At 50.0% G+C, this 19,298-nt stretch overlaps 6 protein-coding genes across 6 annotated transcripts; 3 read left to right on the top strand and 3 right to left on the bottom strand.

The window, feature by feature from the left end:
- Nucleotides 1-254: 254 nt before the first annotated feature.
- FIESC28_04800 (uncharacterized protein) lies at nucleotides 255-551 on the top strand (the record flags this gene model as incomplete). The annotated part of the gene is made up of 1 exon (XM_031158947.1): nucleotides 255-551. The coding sequence occupies one exon, from the start codon at nucleotides 255-257 to the stop codon at nucleotides 549-551; it is 297 nt and encodes a 98-aa protein (XP_031017024.1).
- Nucleotides 552-935: 384 nt separating this feature from the next.
- FIESC28_04799 (uncharacterized protein) lies at nucleotides 936-4,217 on the bottom strand (the record flags this gene model as incomplete). The annotated part of the gene is made up of 2 exons (XM_031158946.1): nucleotides 936-1,097; nucleotides 1,158-4,217. The coding sequence occupies 2 exons, from the start codon at nucleotides 4,215-4,217 to the stop codon at nucleotides 936-938; spliced, it is 3,222 nt and encodes a 1,073-aa protein (XP_031017023.1).
- Nucleotides 4,218-7,234: 3,017 nt separating this feature from the next.
- Nucleotides 7,235-12,238, top strand: FIESC28_04798 (uncharacterized protein; the record flags this gene model as incomplete). Its single annotated transcript, XM_031158945.1, has 4 exons — nucleotides 7,235-7,516; nucleotides 7,575-9,673; nucleotides 9,723-11,167; nucleotides 11,214-12,238. 4 exons carry the CDS (start codon nucleotides 7,235-7,237, stop codon nucleotides 12,236-12,238), a joined length of 4,851 nt encoding a protein of 1,616 aa, XP_031017022.1.
- Nucleotides 12,239-12,374: 136 nt separating this feature from the next.
- Nucleotides 12,375-12,828, bottom strand: FIESC28_04797 (uncharacterized protein; the record flags this gene model as incomplete). Its single annotated transcript, XM_031158944.1, has 2 exons — nucleotides 12,375-12,762; nucleotides 12,809-12,828. The coding sequence occupies 2 exons, from the start codon at nucleotides 12,826-12,828 to the stop codon at nucleotides 12,375-12,377; spliced, it is 408 nt and encodes a 135-aa protein (XP_031017021.1).
- An 818-nt stretch (nucleotides 12,829-13,646) lies between these two features.
- Nucleotides 13,647-14,932, bottom strand: FIESC28_04796 (uncharacterized protein; the record flags this gene model as incomplete). The annotated part of the gene is made up of 4 exons (XM_031158943.1): nucleotides 13,647-13,682; nucleotides 13,736-14,680; nucleotides 14,738-14,816; nucleotides 14,868-14,932. The coding sequence occupies 4 exons, from the start codon at nucleotides 14,930-14,932 to the stop codon at nucleotides 13,647-13,649; spliced, it is 1,125 nt and encodes a 374-aa protein (XP_031017020.1).
- A 1,089-nt stretch (nucleotides 14,933-16,021) lies between these two features.
- FIESC28_04795 (uncharacterized protein) lies at nucleotides 16,022-19,046 on the top strand (the record flags this gene model as incomplete). Its single annotated transcript, XM_031158942.1, has 6 exons — nucleotides 16,022-16,060; nucleotides 16,170-16,262; nucleotides 16,352-16,437; nucleotides 16,492-17,216; nucleotides 17,266-18,300; nucleotides 18,349-19,046. 6 exons carry the CDS (start codon nucleotides 16,022-16,024, stop codon nucleotides 19,044-19,046), a joined length of 2,676 nt encoding a protein of 891 aa, XP_031017019.1.
- Between the last annotated feature and the right edge of the window lie 252 nt (nucleotides 19,047-19,298).

Raw genomic sequence — 19,298 nt, 5'->3', positions numbered from 1 at the left:
GGGGGGGGGGGGGTCCACGATGATCTCAAGCTTTATAAATATGAGCTTGCGTCTCCTTCTGGGAGGGAAGCTGCACGTAAGAAAGAAGGTAAGTGCACCGGGTAGCATTACTGTGAGACATTGACTTACGGGTTATACTGCAGCAACACTCATCCATATAACAACAAGCTACCTATATCAAGACTTCATCACCAATACCACTTCGATTCATCACTACTCAATCAACCTGATATCATATCGATTCACTCTTCATCATGGATCGTCAACCAGCCGCCATATCCACCATGGACCACACCTCTCCTCCATCCGAAGGTACGCAAGCACAACACAAACTCGTCATCCTGCCCAAGCTGACGTTCAAATCTGCAGCTCCCGTTTCCCCATCCGCTCAAGCTGGTGCCGACCGCTGCATGCGCCACACGAATAGCTGGACACCATCGTTCCAGCGCCGACAAAGCTGGAGTCAGGAGGAACGAAAGCATGAGATGCACATGGACAAAATTGAGCAGGTCAGCACAGGACCTGGATTCACAGAGAGGGAGGGCTCCTAAGCAGTCACTGTGACTTGCGTGGTATTATTGGCATGGAGATTCAACGACAACAAAATGAGAACCGGTAAGGGTGAAAATTGTATACTACAGGGCATCTCAAGAATGGATTAAAGGACCGAAATAACCAACACGATTGTATTCTTAGCTACCTAATGAAAAGAAAATGATATGCCGAGGTATCTTGACTCCGAAGCTCCATGTTATGTCATGCGACCTCGCATGATCGATGCACCCCTCGTAAAGCCCAAAGAGAAAGTAAAAGAATTTAAATGAACGCTTGAGGACGGCCTTGCACCCTGGATTTCCATATTCGCTGCCTTGAACTCCAAAACCATTTACTCCTGTGTCATGTCAACGATTCATCCAGACGCTCAGCTGTAGTTGCTACAGCACTGTTGATAACCATTTGGAAGTGGCGGTCTCGCGGGCACCTTCGTAGAAATCCTCGTCCTCATCCTCATCATCGGAATAATAATCATTCTCGTCCTCTTCCTCGTACTCGCTCTCCTCATCGTCTTCATCGTCATTAGTATCATCGTCAGGAACCTAGACCGGTCGAGTCTGCTTGGTCTTAAAATTCTGGCCCCTCGTACTTAAGTATTCCACCAGCACGGTTGTGGCCAAGGCTCCTCCGGCAACTCCAACAGTGCCCATAAGAACTTTGCGACCCAGTCCTCTTTTCTTCGTCTTGGCTTCTCGATGGGAGCCAGAGGTCTCTCCATCTGTGGTAGGGAAAACGCCACCTCGACGGACCTTCTCATCAAAAGAGTCCGAGCCACTATTCGCTGTTACCTCAGAAGCTGGTCGCGTCTGACGAAAGATCATGATCTGGCGGCTGCCAGAGACGACTTCATAGCCTTGAGCCTGGAGTGATTTGAGATAGGGGAGGAATTTGGCAGGCTCTGCCAATTTCATAAGTGCTGCAGGAAGGGACGTTGGTTTTTCATTCACATCAGTATTCGAGGTACTTTGCGCCACGCTCATCGTCTTCGAATTTGGGTCGTAAGCGAGTATTTTGTAACAGCTGGCGATGGGCGTCTCAGATGTCTCAGGTGGCTCTGACTTATAGTGTTTCTCCCAGACTGGAACGGTTGAGCAACCACATTCTTCCGAGTAGCTTGTCTGCAATCCTTGCGGCTCATGCGAATAAGAATCCCTGTACACCTTGCCCGAGTAGCGATTCAGTGCTGGTTGAAGCCTTGTTCCTTCGACAGGGAAACTTTCGTCCATAGATCCAGGTTCTTCGTTGTCCTCAACAGCAAATGCAGCCTGCTCCTGAGATGATGGTTTTCCAGTACCGTTTTTTGGCAGTAGTGTTGAATGAGATGATGAGTTATCCTTGCTCCAAGACGCCGTAAATTCCTCTGGGAAGTCTCGAGCATAGTTGCCGGTCAACCTCCCATCAGCTTCGGAAACGCTGTTGCCAGAAGAGTCGTTCCTGGCCTGCTGACTGTTCTGATAGGCCCTACGCAGAACAGCAGCTCGAATTGCCTCAGCACTTCCAGAATCGTCCGTATGAACGTTAGTTTCCATAGAGTCGGGAGAAGACCTGTTGGGGTTTCCATAATAAGCATTTGATGTTGCGTCCGGGGATTCTTGGGAACCTGCCTTGGAATCGAACTCTCTGAGGCCGCGGGCGACTTCATCCAGAGGGATTGACATATTACCATTTGGTTCATTGTGAAGAACTGTATTATACTTGTGCAGGTCCTGATACACCTTGGAGGCTTCCTCGGGGTTGACAGGGTAAGCTTGAGCCTGTGACACAAATTCGGTTGGTCTGTAGCTACCAAGATCTTGGTAGTTCTTGGTCAATTCTTCAGGATGAACGTGCTGAACACGGATTGTCTCCTCGTAGCCAGTAGACGGGTACTTATTCAGATCCTTGTACTGTTTTGAAGCTACCTCTGGGTGGACTTGCTCAGCCTCGGGTCCGTTGTTGGGGAACGAAGCATAAGCATTCAAGTCGGCATATTGCTTTGAGGCCTCCTCAGGATGAATGCGTGGAGCAGCGTCATCGCCATTCTCGTAACGACGGTATGCTGGCAGATCTTTGTACTTCTTGGAAGCCTCCTCTGGATGTACTCGTCTGATGGGGGAGGAGAGATCAAGAGCCGCATAGAGGTGGGTATCCTTGTAGCTCTTAGACTTCTCTTCCGCAGTAGGCCGTCTCAGACCATCAGGCTCATTCCATCTCACTGCGCCATACAGGTGAAGGTCGTCATAGTTCTTTGACAACTCCTCGGGAGTGAGCTTTCGAAGACCATCAGGTTCATTCCAGCGAACAGGTCCATACAGGTGAAGGTCGTCATACTTGCTTGCAAAGTCCTCGACAGGAGCATCAACCTTGGGGGCTAACGGTTTGCCCCGCATTGTGGTGTCCAGCTGGGACTTCGCATGGGCCTCAAGAACTGACTTGCTGGCTTCAAAGGGAGCCTCGTAAGAACCCAGATCATCGTACTTCTTGGACTCTTCTTCGGGGGTCAGGTGGCGGAGGCCGTTGGGCTCACTCCATTGAACCGGTCCGTAGGAGCCAAGGTCCTGGTAGTCCTTGGAAACCTCCTCTGTCGTGCGCTCACGCAGGCCATCCGGTTCGTTCCAGTAAACCGCCTCGTACTTGCTAAGGTCATCATAATCCTTGGACAGTTCTTCAGCGGACTTAACCCTTAAACCATCAGGCTCATTCCAGTAGGTTGGCTTGTACTGGTCCAAATCTTCATAAAGCTTGGAACGCTCTTCAGCCGTCAACTGACGCTGAGCCGAAGGATTGTCGATTTTAGACGAAGAATATTTGTGAAGATCATCGTATTCCTTGGAGTTCTCTTCCTTGGTTGGTGGCGGCTGGCCGTCGGGCTCGTTGTGCTTGACTGGCCCGTATTGATCGAGGTCGTCATACTCATCAGACTTGTCCTTGGCAGGTGGTTCATCAATCACCGGTTCATACTTGTCTAGATCATCGTACTTGGGCTCAGAAAGCTTCTCAGACTCTTTTGGATCTTTGACAGGGTTATACTTGTCCAAATCATCATATTTGGGAGTAGAATCGGGTTCTGCGGTTGCCGCAACAAAGTCGATCGGCTTATAGGCTTCCAGATCATCATATTGTGGCGCGGCAGCCGCTTTTGAGGACCGGGATACTCTGCGATTCGTGATAGGGTCGATGAAACTGGCGTCCTCGCCAGGGCGACGCTTCGTCGCTTTACCACGTGAGCTGGTGAAGTGGTGGCCAGTAGTTAATGTAGCTTTACGGATGTTGGCCTTGTCGTCGCCACGAAACAAGTGATCGATAGCACTTCTTTCTACGTCCTCAATATTTGTTCCAGGTCGAACGCCGGTAAGGTCGCCCATCCACGTTTTAATCTGCTCCACGCTAGCGAACTTGCTAGAATCGGTGGGCTGGTTGAAACCTTTCATGGCCCTCCTGAAAGCAGCTTTAGATCGATACTCCCAGGAAACATTGCGAGTTAACGCCGCAGGGCGCTGAGTTCTAATAGAATCCCGTGTCTTTCGGGGCTCGGCAGGGGTGGAGGACCCCAAGATAGTAGAAAAGCTCCTGGAACGATCGCATCTCGTTTGTAATGACACGGTCGATCGCAATGCGTTCGAGGCGTAGGGTCGGCTTTGGAGGAGCTTTTCACTCGTCCAAACACGTGTCGTAGCCAGCATTGTGAGGTTATGATATCAGTGTCCTAGATAACTGCTTCGAAGTTAGTTTCGGCCAATGTAAGACAAGTCTGGTATATCTGCTTGCAAAGACCAGACATGCACAGTAAATCGAGGCGTTCCAACTCACCGAAAGCGAAAGATGTTGAGAGCAAGCACCCGAATTATGATTTCAGGGCTACAGCTGACACCAAGAGCTCGCAAGCACACAATACGTGGTGATAAGAAACCGAAGAGGTCGAGAGCTTGTAGTGAGACACAGCAGCGACTAACACGATGATAATGGAACGGATGCAAGCATAAGTGATTGTAAAACAAAGATGGATAATATGAGACTGGGGAATGAAGAGAGAAACAAACAGGCTACATGAGGGGAAGGCAGCACCTTAATACAACCAGGATGGATGGAACGGAAGCAGCAAACAACGACACACGATGCAGGCCTCTTTGGCCAGGGACGGCCTGAGGTTCAATAAAGCCGGGGCAGGAACGAACTAAGTGGGGTCACTGTGAACTTGGGGGAGTGGAGAGGACGGCTAGGCAAAAAAGAGGGGAGTCTCTAGGGAAAGAGCACTGTAAGATGTGATACAATTGGACGGAGTCTAGGGAAAGAGCTAGAGGGGCTTGGTGAGTTTGGGCTCTTGGTGACGCTGTGATACTGTATCACGACGGGCAGTTGTGACTCGTGTCTAACGCCTCTTGTGGCCTGTAGTATTGTGTTAGTATTCAAACAGACTTCACAAACAACGAATGAGTTATCAAGATACGTTTTCAACCACCGCAAACGTGTCTTGACTTACCGAGGGGTCTGACAAGGCAGCATTGAGTTGCGCTCTACCCCGTAAGGTTATGTCTTACCGGACCAGTCAGCCGCTGCAACGAACTGGAACCTACCCTGCCCGTCCTGCAGCGCAATGAGTGCTGAAAGGCCCACTGTACTCGTCCATTTGCGGGGGAGTCAGCGTCAAACCTGAAGCGGCAAGTGGACGATTTCCCGCCCCACCTGCTTGGTGCAACAGCCGTTGACGTCAAGCTTGCAGGCCCCAGATGCCTCCCGTCTGCTCGACAACAATGATGGGTACATCTTTCTGACTGTACACAACCACAAGGTCACTCTTCACCGGGGAGATCTTGTACAACATCTCGGCTTGAGGCCAGATAAGGTTCCACCATGCCACAATAACAAGCAGCTATCGTGACTACCACAAACGGTTATTCCGCCTTTTTTCTAGCGAACTCTCTTCAGCACTCAATCACTCATCTAAGCTACGGCTCACGCGAGGTGTCAGGGGTGTCTAAGTACTGTACCACTCGGCTTATCAGAGACTCGGCTAGGGTCTTTTGTGGCTTTGAACCCCTTAAGACATTCGACTCTTAGGACAAATGGAAGCAGCAGGCATTGATGCAATGCAGCCATGTTGAAACGGAAAAGGCAGAAGCGGCCAAACAGCATCCGACATTCATACTAACCCGAAAAGACATGTTGTTCTTATCACGCCTTCTCGGTGGTCTGGACCGACTCCGATAAACGACAGAGTGAATAGACCGTCTTCGTTTGTTATGGTCAACGATTAAATAGCGCATGCGGCGGTGATCAAACAAGTCGATTTTACCTCGCATCAGCGCATCCAATCGCAGGACGACAGGGGCTTTTGTCACTGAAACCAGAGACATGAGGAGGGATACACGTCTCTCATATGCAGCAGCGATCTATTGCAACCTCCAAGCCGATTTAACAGGCCAAGCAGTCAGCATTCTTTCCTTTCTTTTGTTGAATATGTGTGAAGCGGCATAGAAGCCGACATTGGCCGATTCTTGTTTCCTCTACTATGCCAACATGTTTCTCATGTTATTGACCACTGGCAAAGCCTAGCATCTATCATTTCATCCAGAGGAAAAGTGGCTGCTGTGCCACTGAGAAATGGTGCCTTGGTGCCATCGTTTTGGGGGACCTGGAACAATTGCAGGGGTTCCGTCAGCTGATTGGTACGCTGAGTGAATCGATATTGTACTCGCATCGCTTCAGTATCAATAAGCAAATGTTCTGTACGTACTGTACATGTTGGGGCTACGCGAGGGAGGATGCCAAGATGATGGGATAAGTCAAGATGCCGCCGCGGCAACTGCATTGACACTTTCGTTGTCAGTCACAGCTCAAGTCGAAGTCGACTTATACATGGACTGGCGGGTGACAAAAGAAATCACAAAGTGAACAACAAGACCTTTCGGTCGTACCGAGATTTACCGGCAAACATTCTCACATTTACAAGCTCAGTATCTTTATCCCGGCGAAGAAATGTCATCTAAGGCTTAGGCTACCAAAATAAAGCAGTCTAAACTTTTCTCTAACTTCGCCATAAGATGACTAAACTATTTCGTTTCTTATGCTTATGACAGTCAATTCTTCTGACACCCTGCGGCCCGGTTAGACCATATGTCTCATACTGAGGAATGTCTTCAAGACGATCTGTTGAGAGAGGGATGTGTTTTGAACTTATAATTAAGCATTACTATTGCGCCCCAATAACCGGGTTCTCAAAGTAAAAGAAATGGTTTCCACCTCTCTATCATTTACTTCTGTAGTGGAAACTCGGCGTGAGTCAAAGGAGCCGGCAAGGACGTGTCTTTGGTATAAGAATCCTTAATGAGTAAAAAAGTGTATCTTTGCTTACAAGTAAATCCAAAATACCCATCAACATAAATACCTAAAGGGACCATAATAATTACCAACCTCATTTATCGCATCGTCATTCATTCTCTTCATCGGGCACTTTTCATCGTGAGTGAGGCTCATCTTCAGTGGAGCGACGTGACCCGCTCTTCCTCTTTAAGTCACCTAACCACGGTCCGTGCTTCCATGTGACATCACTTGGTCCCTCACCACCAAATTTGATATCATCATCAGCCTTGCAAGCCTTTTCCGATTTAGAGAGCGCCTATCAGCCGAGCGGCACCTGACACCAACGTTCCTTTTTGTTTCTTTACACGTATATCTGCATTTGCTACAAAAGTTCACAGTCATGAAGCGGTCTCAAGGGAAACCCTCCGGTCGTGGTTTTGAAGGACCCCGCTCGGGCTTCGGAGGCTTTGGCACCGCAGCCTCCGGAACCTCCCTGTCATATCTCGCCGAGCCTCCCTCATTCTCAGCTATTTCAGATCCGAATGTTGTTGTGTCGCTGAAGAATGTTTTGAAGAAAGACAGCACTACCAAGGCCAAAGCGCTTGAAGAGCTACTAGCTTATGTGCAAGCTCACCCATTTGAGAAGGATGGCGGGGTAGAAGAGGGCATTTTGGACGTCTGGGTCAGTAGACAGAGACAGGTATACCATGATCATCGCGATGTAACTTATACGTTAACAGGTCCAAATATATCCTCGTACGTCAATAGACAACTCACGACGAGTGCGTGAGCTTACTCACAATCTTCAATTCGAGCTTATGAAATCTGCTCGAAAGAGATTTGAGCGTCATCTACCAAAGATCGTCGGCGCATGGCTCGCTGGTTTGTATGACCGCGATCGCGTAGTCGCCAGGGCTGCTAGCGATGGTCTAACCCCATTTCTCAACACCCCTGAAAAGGTCATTGCGTTCTGGAACAAGTGCCAGGCTCAGATCCTTGACTATGCTATCGATGCTATTCAGGAAACACAAGACACCCTCAGCGACGAGCGCTCAACAAATGCCGAAGATGCTGAGGCCAAGTACTTCCGAGTTGTTACTGCCAGTTTGGCCCTTGTTTTGGGTCTCCTGCAAAAGGTTGAGCCAAGTAATCTGGAGAAGTTGCAATCACGTTATGATGACTTTTTCGCGGAAGAAAATGTCTGGAAGACAATCACCTATAGCGATTCAGCAGTCAGGAAGACTGTGTGCCAGCTACTCTTCGCTTCTATCGACCGAAAGCTACCCTATGCAGACGATACAAAGGTCAAGCAGGCCTTTATCACTGGAGGGTTAAAGACTAACCAGGCTGGCTCAGCTCTTGAGTATGTACGAGCTCTAACAAAGATGACACAAACATACCCCGATGTTTGGACATCTGCAAAGACTTCGAGCGGACCAAAGTCACCTATAGGCAGACTTCAAGCGTTTATCTCCAAGGGGTCACAGGGAAGTCCCCCAAAATTCTGGGAATACTTGGATCAGTTGTTGATGGTTTTGCCATCGGACTTGATTACACCTGAGGTTGCCTCGCAGTTTCTTTCATCTCTCAAATCGGGAATCACACATCGCGAGGAACCTCGAACCAACACTTCATTTGCTTGGAAGTGCTTTATCGATACCGCCAAGCGATCGCTCAAGAACCTACCCGACGATGCCCAATTACCTTTTGTTCAGGAACACCTGTTCCCCCTTATCGAGCAATTCCTTTTCTCCGTGTCCGAGAAGCCCGTTGCTATCCCTATGGGCCCGAACGCCATTTCCGTCTTGGTAGAAGCTTACATCGCCACTGTCCAAGCATCTCCATCTGTTGTATCTGCCTCCGAAGAGGAATGGAATCGCCTTGCCAGCATCTTCTGTGCCAAGATCTCTGGTTCTCTGCCCGAAGTTTCACGAGAGTACCAGCAGTCCCAGGAAAAGATCTCAGAGGAGGGTCGACGATGGTTTGGTCTCATTGGTCAGATTGAGGACAAGATTGCCGAGTTGACTGATGATGTTCCCGACCACACGGCTGAGCCCTCTCTCAATGCTATCAGCCAGAGCATCTCCCTTCTAGAGAGTCGTAACCTGAAGCCTTTTGGTGCAGCACGAATCATCGAGTATGCGCTTAGCATGGCACCTCGCCTCTTCCACGGCGATGGTATTACAAGGCTCTCGACATTCTTCACCTCAATGGCGCGGGATGACGCTGCCAAGGCTGTTTCCTCGCCCTCTTCTCGATACCTGCTCTCGTCCCTCCACCTCCTTGGCTCTGTTTCCACCCAGTTCGCGCCTATCTGGAATTCTTGGGTTGAGGCCGTGCTCGACCTGCCCTCCGAGGCCACGCGCGATGTCGCTCTTGCGTCTCTCATTTCTAACGATAGAGGAGCTGTTCTTGCCAAGGGTAATATGGACTTGCAAAAGCATATCATAGGTCAGGCCGTACTTCTCGCAGTCGGTAACAGCAACGATTGGGAATTGTTGGAGGCTGCTGTTACTTACCAGACTCTGACTGATAGCAATTACCGAGAGCTTGTGCAAGCTCTTGTCGAGATTCTTGAGAAGGACCCACAGAACACAGCGTCTACACTGCAGGCTTTGGAAATTGCCGCTAAGGGTCGACCTGAACTGTTCTCTAGAGACGAGCGTGTACATACAACATTGGTCGCGCTGCTTCTGGGTTTGTCTGAGCTTGAAGACTCCGCAGTTTCCTCCAAGGCCACCGCCATTCGCAATCTCTTGGATAGTCATACTGGTGGCAAGTTGCCTGTTGTTGCCGTGGTTCAAGCCAACCTCGAACGAGCGGGAACACAATCTCTGGAGTAAGTTACCTTGAACTTTTATGATCTGCACAATCTAACCTTTTCTCAGTATCGACACATTGGTATCGCAGGCGCAAAGTGCTGCTTCCAGCGATATCCCGTCCGAGGAGCTCTTCCCAAGCACGAATGTCTGGATGAAAGAGCTTGCACCATTCTTGGAACTGTCTATTAACCCCTCCTTATCAATTACCAACAGTACCGGTGGCGCTGCTGCCCTAGTCAAGGGAGCACCTCGGTCTACACAGCTGCGAGTTCATCGTGACAGAAAGGGACGCGCTATCCCCACCCGAATGGCCCTTTACGTGTCGCAGCTCTCAGATAAGCTTCCTCTGTCGCAACTGCCGAAGCCATTCCAGCTCGAGCTTCTATACCTTCAGTGTTTGACTGTACAGCTCATCTCTGATCAGATCACTTGTGTGGAGGACAACCGGCTATGGCAAAGCCTTAAGCACGCTGAAGCCAGTGCTCAAGCCGAGGAGTTCGTCTCCAAGACACGTGGTATTCTGAACGATCTGGCTGCCGACGCCAAGGCCTGGAGTGAGACCGAGGAGAAGCCAATTATCCAGGAACTCATTGATCTTCTGACCGAGCACTCGAAGGAATTGTCGCCCAGAGGAATTTACAGTGCAAGGGCGCTGAGTGAGCTTATTCAATGCTTGGCAGAAGCCCACGGGGCATCATCCAGCTTTGAAGACGCTCTTATGAAGCCTGACATGCTCAAAGTTGGCCCTACAACTGTCCTTCCCGCCTCGGCCATCATTGCAGGATTTGGCGAGACTCTCCAACCCTCTAAAGCCGCCAACAACTTCTGCAATAGGATTGTAAGCGAGATTGCGGGAGCCAAAGTCGAGAATGAGAATACTCTCATGACTCTTGTTCTGCTTTCATCTTGTGCTCAAATTTATGAGGCGGGTGAGCTGCCTGTAGCGAACAACCGAATTGTTTTCGCTGTCCGTCAAATCACTTCTTGGCTTGATGAGCCTGAGAACTTGAGTCCAGCCCTCTGCGCCGAGATCTGCCGCGCTCTGAACAAGCTTCTCCCATGTATGAAGGATGTCTATGGCTCTTACTGGGAGAAGAGCATCGAGTTCTGTATCTCGCTTTGGAACCGCGCTCACGAGTTTGAACTAGATGAAGCTCTCCCCTTCATCCACTCTTCACTAAAGCTCTACAAGACTATCGAGACTCTTCCTGAGCCCAATGATGATCTTGAAGATGCCCTGAAGGAGTACGCCAGTGCTAAGCCCAGAGCTCTAGTTGAGCTTCTGCGCCTCGATCGCGACACGACTTCTCAGCCTCTCGAGATCGTGGATGCTATGCTTTGCCGAGAAGTCGAGAAGATCTCCCTTCGCCAAGTCCCCGATCTTTCCGATCTCTTTGGTTTGGTGGCATCCGACTCGCGTGATATCCAGACTGCTGCGTTCAATTTGCTTCACAAAGCTCTTCCTGAGCAACAACAGCAGAAGTCCGTTGACGCTATGCTGGACAAGACAGGTATGTTTAGACCCAATTATGTTTAATTCATTTGCTGACCTTATAGATGCTCGACTGCCCGATGAACTTCTGTCTCTTCTACTTGACGCCCCCACGCTTGAAAAGTACTCTGACGAGATGCTCGCGGAGTTCCCCTCATCCATCCGCTCATATCTCCTATCCTGGAAGCTTGTGTTCGACGCTTACTCGACTTCCTCCTTCAAGATCCGTAACGACTTTAATGAAAACCTCAAGCAAGATAATTACGTGGCGCCATTGCTAGACTTCATGTTTGACGTCTTGGGCCATTCGGCTGCGCATCCTCTGAAGCTCGAAAAGATCAACCTTACTTCGGAGCACATTAAAGACTATGATGTCAAGTTGGCAGAGTCAGAACCAGAAGAGAAGAACATGCAGTGGTTGCTGGTTCACATTTTCTATCTCCTGCACAAGTACACACCTGGGCTGTTCCGAGCCTGGTACATCGATTGTCGCTCAAAGCAGACACGAATCGCCGTCGAATCTTGGACGACCAAGTACTTCTCGCCTCTTATCATCGCTGATGCTCTTGACGAAGTGCAGCAGTGGGCTGATACTCAAGAACCACCCGCCATGGATGAGAAAGAACTTGTTGTGCGAGTCGCTCGAGCCGCCCGAGAGATCACAGCTGGCTACGAGGTCGACGAAAGCATGGCTGCTATCTCAATCAAGATCCCACAAAACTACCCAATCGAGAACGTCGTGGTGCAAAGTCTGAACCGTGTCGCCGTCAATGAGAAGAAGTGGCAGAGCTGGATCATGACTACACAGGGTGTGATCACCTTCTCCAATGGCAACATCATTGATGGTTTGCAAGTGTTCAAGCGTAACATCATTGGTGCTCTCAAGGGCCAAAGCGAGTGTGCCATCTGCTACAGTATCATTTCAACGGATAAGCGCATGCCGGATAAGCGATGCACAACCTGTAAGAACCTGTTCCACAGGACTTGTTTGTACAAGTGGTTCCAGAGCAGTAACCAGAATACTTGCCCGCTGTGCAGAAACCCCATCGACTACTTGGGTGCAGATACGCAGAAGAGACGTCAGGGTTAGAGTATTTTGATAGGTCAAGAGGTGGTAAAATTGATAGAATAAAAGAAATTTTGAATCGCTACCTTCTAACGCTGTCTTTAGTGAGGTGTATCTAAACATGCATACCCAAATGAAGTTGACCGATCAGGCTCTGAAGTTAGAGCTCGACTCCGCCATCACTGTTACTGCAATCGCTAACAATCAAGCTTTCAACTTTTCCCCTGTATTTTTCCTCGATCGGCTGATTAGCCACCCCGTTGTATTCGCCTGTATCGGATTCTTCGGCTGGCTTGTGGGCTTCTCCAATGCATTCGTTCTCATCAGATTCTTCGGTCGGGTCAACACTTTCTTCTTCTGAACCATGAAGCTCTTCCGCCCATTTCATGACCTTCTCGCGATCCAAAGACATGAGCACTGGCAGGGCAGCGCTTTGATCAGACTTGTTGGACTTTGCGGTGTTGGGGGTGTTGGAAGTCTTGGAACCTGACGTGGAGTCTTTGGAAGAGTTGTCAGCAGATATGGGACAGGTCGAATCTTGGCGGTCTCTGTGAAAGCAGTTGATGAGGACTCTGCAAAAAAGTTGCCGTTCACTGCATCGGGGGGGATGCCATTTTTTTCGGCTATCTTGACCCATATGGCTTCTTGGACCTTTCTGGCCTCTGTCCTTCTGTTCATGATTGCTTCCATGGCATCTCTGGTATTTTTGGAATCTCGGGAACCTTGGGTATCTCGGGGATCTTGGGGATCTCGGGTACCTTGGGGATAGGTGGTATTTTTGGTATCTCTGGCATTTTCGGTATCTCTGGGATTATCGGTAGTAGTGGAGCTGATGGATGAGGCGATATTGGTAGAATCGTGGCTGGTGGTGGCAGATGCGCAAGGTTTGTTCCCCGATGGAGTATTGGTACATCCGTATGCCATTATAGCCGGGGAAATGAGGGCACCAACTGGTACGTCAGTCTCGTTGGGCAAAAAGAATTATGAGAATTGTTTACCTATCAAGAGGGAGATAGTACGCGAACGTGGTGTCTAGCTGGTATGGATATTGACAGCGAAAGTGAAGTGTTGTTATTGCAAAAGAACTGTTGCGGAGTGGAAAGGAAAGGGGTTATGATGGTAGAGATGTTGTTTTCATATATAGGAAGGAATGAATTTATAATTGGACATTACGTCCGATCGAAACTTCCTTCTTCACAGCATTTCTCGTCATATACGCTTTCCACTTGTGTTGCTTTAGCAAGCGCTGTCCCTGGCCGTACCTGCCTATTTGATGACAGAAGAATTGTCCTCGCAGCCCGGGTTATGGTACTAAGACAAAGTAGCACGAGTCCCAGCCTACACTGGTATGAAGTGTCTATACTATCTTCTCTCTCAGGGCCTCCGCAGCTGATAGTTCTAATGCCCGGATGCCTGCCTCGCCAGCTTCACTTTATGGCTCCACAGCCAGAGCTTTGTGTTCAAGAGCCTACAAAGATGTCAGATGTTATCGGCTCAGTATAAAGCGAACGCAGAACTTACCTGCGCAGATGTCAGTCGTTGGCTATCATAACGCACAAGCGACGACACGAGATCTATTAACTCCGGTTGCACGCCGGGGAGAAGCTCCTCCCAGCTCTGGCCAGAGAAGACTGTCCAGAGCTCAAAGGGGGCAACCTTGAACTTCTTTGCCTCAGGCCATGTCTCGGGGGTAGGTGTACCGAGGGTTTTGAAGACGCTAAGAATGAGGCCGAGCTGGTTTCCGTCTTCGTGGACGGCGCGGGACTCGAAGATTGGTGTAGGAGGATCACGAAGGACCTCTGAGAGCATGACCCCTAATCCCCACATGTCGACCTCTGGTCCGTAGGATTTGTGGCCAAAGAGGACATCTATCGCGCGGTAAGGACCCGTTCCGATATCTAGGATTTTATCGTCGGCTGGTTCTGAGTGGGTTGATAGCTCAGGATGCCACGCTGTGCCAAAGTCGGAGAGGTATGCTGGGCCAGTGGGAGAGGAGAGAAGAATGGCTGAAGGTTTGATGTCTCGGTGTATGATACCTTGCGCGTGAATGTCCTTTAGGCCTTGGAGGATGTCTCGAAAGATCGAACGTACGGAGTCCAGCGGTAAAGGTCCTTGGGCGAGAACGTCGGCTACCGTATACGGCATGTATGGAAAGACAAGAACGAATCGCTGCTCCTGATCCCGGAAAGTCTCGAGAAGGGGGATACAAGGCGACCGCAGGGTCTTCAAAATCTTGGCTTCGCGCTGAGGGTTGTGAGGTTCAATGTCTTGGTACGTGACAATAACTTTGAGGGCCTTATCGCCTGATCGATACACTTCTGAGGTGACACCATCCGATACAGGGCGACAGTTTTTATAAGAGCCAATGCGAAGACCAGAATCGGCTTCCTGCTCAAGATCCTTTTCTTCTTGAGAGCGCTGGGGTGTTGGAGTTGTGGTCGGTTGACAGGCGAGATTATACTCTTCCTAGGCCTTGTCAGCGGTTCCGTGAGTTCTGGACCGCTACATGGCGTCGGCGCGCACCTGAGTAGAAGAGATTTGGTAGGCGGCCTGTTCAATGGCGATAGCCTCACTCATGCTGGAGGCAGAGAGGGAGTCTTGGCTAAGAGGTATAGGTTAGTTGTGTTTGTGATGTCAGAAGCGTTCGAGTTACATCTTTTGGATTGTCTCATAGCGCTGAGACATGGTAAGAGCTGCTTTCCATTCTGGGAGTGCCATTGTTGATAGTATAGTGTAGACTGTAGTGTATCTGTATGTGTACAACTTGCAGGGTTCGATGGTTTTCACAGCTCAATTGCAGAAGCTAGTCTAGTACTATGTAATAGTACAAGCGTCGTCAAAGTTGGGGCATGACATTCAAATTTCCGGCAAAGATCAGCCCTTAAGCCAGGATGTCTCAGGTTCTTGGTTTTGGTTTCTGGTAGAAAACAACGAGGCCCGCAATTTCCATAAAGCAGAAACAAGGTCAGGACTCAGGAGCCAGGAGGCCTGAGGATGGAGCCGAGGGATGGTCTATGTAGTTATGCTGAATGTCTTACAGCTTATAGCATTGGTTAAAATAGAAATTGATGTTTTAGTATCTTCTAGATTGGTTATGATGATGAATTCATGGTGTTGATATCATTCAAATTTAATTATCTACCGAGGCTAAATAATGAGGTCATGCTTGTTTTGTGTCCTCGTGATTTTCTTCTCGAAGTCGGTTCGTCTAAACATGGATCTTTTAGCTACAAGCCCAGCCAACAGCCAACCACCAAATCTTTGTCCTTGCTTAGAGCTCCACTGTCTCTAAATCAAGCTACCCCAGCCCAGCCCAACCCAATTCAGTACCAACGCCAGCCCTGTCTTGTCTTGTCTTGACTTGTCCATGTCCAGTCCAGCCTCTCCTCTCCTCATTCTACTTTAGTTTCTTTTTAGCCGTTGTCGTCTCCCCCAGCCAAGGCATTATTACCTTGTCACTGTGAGACCAAGTCCCTCAACTCACTCTCCCTCTCTCCTCTTTGACCACGCGTCGTCTTGGAACTGTACACATTGGCAGTACATAGAGTAGACCAGTACCTACTCCGAATCATCCGATTACGCTACCGTCGAATCGACGTTGTTTACCACTGAGGTAACGCACATCGCATCCGCATCCAAACGAAGCTCCTCGTCCTCCATCTTCGTCACTCCGAAGCTCGACCGACCCCTCTCGTTCAACGAACCGCCATGCGCATCACCTGTTCGAGCAATTAATACTATAATTAATTCATTGCTCTCCTCCGCATCTATATATAATTCTAATATCCATTTGCGCAATCGCCCATCATGGAGGATATGGCCAGGGCCGAGTATCCCGCTATGCTGGTAAGCTACGCCCTTTGGCTTCCATTGCCGTCGCCAGGAGCGGCTACGAGGGAACAGCCGATGCGCTGTGTGATTGAGCTCCGACTGACTCCTTTTGCGCAATTAATAGGCAGCTCTCCAGCCCGGCCAAGCGGTTCAGACCCTTAGCGAACGAATGAAGCGCATGTCCCGTGTCAACAACGAAGTTGCCGACTGGCTCCAGGTACGACAATCCACGACGCCAATGGCTACGCAGCGACATGCCATCTTGCTGCGAGTCTCATCGACATCCCACTGATCAATTCTATACAGGAGCGCCGTCGCGTGGAGGAACAATATGTTGCAGGACTAAAAAAGCTCACCCAGTTCAAGGTGCCAAACGCTCAATCAGAGCTAGGGTAAATTTACCCTTCCATGGCATTGATGTCGCATTATGCTCACAGCTGCTGCAGAGTCTTCCAGGCGCCATGGAACCGAATTATCGACTCGACTGAGAGCATCGCTCACTCCCACCACCAACTCGCCGATCGCATCGAAAGGGATATCGAGCACCCATTACGCAACTTCTCCAACCAAAAGGACTTCCAGAACATGAACACCATGTCCAACAACTTGTCGACAATGGCAAAGGATCTCGAAGACTCGCAGAGCGCTGTCGACAAACTCACTAAGAAGGGGAGTCGAGCTAATACCTCCAAGGTCGAGGCTGCTACATCCAAACTCGAATCCGCTACTGGACAATGGGAGTCACAGGCACCTTTCATCTTCGAGTCTCTCCAGGCTCTCGACGAGTCGCGCGTCAACAAATTACGGGATTTTCTTACCCAATACCAAACCCACGAGTCCGATTCGGCCCAGCGTGTGCAGGAGAACGCTATGGAAACCCTGGCACTGATGCTCGAGATCGATACCGAAAAGGAAATCCAGTCTTTTGTGCACAGGGCTACGGCTGGAAAGGCGAAGCTTCCCACTAGAAATTCGACGCGCCAGTCTTCGTTTGCTGGCAACACACCTGCTGGTACTACACCTTCGACACCAGTACCTCCAAGCACTGCCGACAGCACCAACCTGCCAGCTCCGAGCGCCCATACCGCATCACCTGCGCCAGTCACGGCCCCAACTTCATCCCATGCTGATGATGATATTAGCGAGACTTCAACTCCAACGGAGAAGCCAGGTGTGTGAATTAACCAGATCGCAAATGAACATTAGCTAACAAGTTACAGGAGGTAAGCTTCGCCGCCTCGGTACGATGTTTGGTGGACGCAGGAGACAGAGCATGCACGCTGGTTTCGGCCAGCTCTCTCCCGGCAAGCTAGGCCCCAGCTTCGGAAGATTGGGAACTAGCCACAGCCAGAACGATCGTGGCCCTTCGCCTAGAGCATCCTCCAACAACCTCCAAGAGCACCAACGACTGTCCTCTCTGGCAGAAACCCCTGATATGCCGCGGGCACCCGATAGCGAAAACGACACACCCAAGCCTGACTCACACGAGAATACGAACGGAGTGTCGCACAATGGAAATCTGCTCGACAGCCCGATTCCACAATCGGCTGGAGGCGTCAACGGCAACCACGAACTCGATCTATCGAACGTCCAGCCACCTCCCGGACCTCCTCCGTCGCACAAGCAAGAGCCATTCGCACCGCAACCGAACGCAACCAAGGACTCCGAAGGTTTCAACGTTCCTCCCCCTATGAACGATCCGATTTCCGAGGCTCAACGGGAAGCCAAGCAGGAGTCTGGTGAAGATCCTGATCAATTGCTCAAAGTCAACATCCAGCAGACACCTGTTGAGGACGAGGATCCTGACGCTAAGCTGGCTGCGCTTTCTAGTGTTGCAAACAGCCTCAAGCTTGGGCCTGCCACTCGTCGCAGTGGTACAGTTAGAGGCCGTCGTGACGTCCGTCATACGATGTATGTGCCGCCCCCTAACCTGCCAGAGAGTGGCACCGATTCTTCTATAAGTGCTCTGCCGGTGTCTCCTGTTCTGGCACCATCTACCTCAAAGGGAAGCGCAGTTGCTGCACTGGCGTCCGAGGCCAGCATTGCCGGTACTTCAGACACACAATCCGTGAGATCGGGTAACTCATTGGGTGGTCTGAACCATCCTCAGCACGCTCAAATGACTGCTCCTGGTCTAAACTCTTCCATCATTGAGAGCGTGTCTGCTATCTTTGAGGACGGTGTCATCAAGTCAGCCTCCGTCACTGGTGAAGTTGCGTTTGTGAACAACCCCAGCGACTCGGGTGATGCTAAGAGTAAGTCAATCTCTACCTCAACTAGATCTCACTCACTAACATACTTAGGCTATGAAACCATCCGTATCAACAACTTTGCGGCCCTCGAGCGTATCGGCCCGAACCGCATCTTTGTGCAGAACTCATCTCCTGACAACAACGATCAGTTCAATCTTGACGTATCTCACCTCACCAAGACTGCCACCGGATTCTCCTATCGAGTATTCTCAGCGGAGTCCGACACTCCATCCTTGGGCGAGCATGCTCCTATTCTTCTGAAGCCCGCATGGAAACCGCAGGGAGACAAGCTAGGCTTGTTGCTACAGTACCAACTCAACCCATCGTCAAAGATTACCGCCCCTGTGCAATTGCACAACGTGGTCATTGTCGCAACATACGAGGGTAAATCAAGTGGTGCACAGACAAAGCCTGTAGGAATACACCTCAAGGACAAGCACCTCGTCTACTGGCGCATTGGCGATCTTACCCTTACCGCCGAGCCCCAGAAGATCGTGTGCCGTATCATCGGTGCAGAGGGTGCGGAGCCTAAGCCAGGACATATCGAAGCTCGATGGGAACTCACAGCCTCAGGCGACCAAGTTGTTGGAAGCGGCATCTCCATCTCCCGACTCGATGAGGGCAAGGGTAAAGGCAAGGAAATCTCCGAGGACGATCCCTTCGCCGATGATAGCGCAAGCACAGAACAGAAGTGGGTAGACGTGCCAGTGACAAGGAAGCTTGTCAGCGGTAAATATGAAGGACGATAAACGGGTGCAGGCAGGGCTGTTGAATATTACCACGTGCATGGATAGAAGCCAAAGAAATACGTTTCTTGGCGGCGCATTGAATAGCGAGCGTTAATGGCTTGTTCGGGGTGAACCATTTTATTCACTCTTTCTTCCCTTTTGTTCCTAATGTCTTTTCTAACTCTTTTTCTTTGTATCCGTATTTTATATGTTTCTGGGCATTATCTTGCTGGGAGAAAAGGTGATAGTGTTGCTGTCATGGGACTTGCAAAT

The sequence above is a fragment of the Fusarium coffeatum genome (assembly GCF_003316985.1).
Source record: "Fusarium coffeatum strain FIESC_28 chromosome Unknown BRIP53273_contig_105, whole genome shotgun sequence".
Taxonomy (NCBI): Eukaryota; Fungi; Ascomycota; class Sordariomycetes; order Hypocreales; family Nectriaceae; genus Fusarium; species Fusarium coffeatum.
The sequence above is the reverse complement of the archived record's forward strand: the minus strand, read 5'-3'. Positions and strand labels throughout refer to the sequence as shown.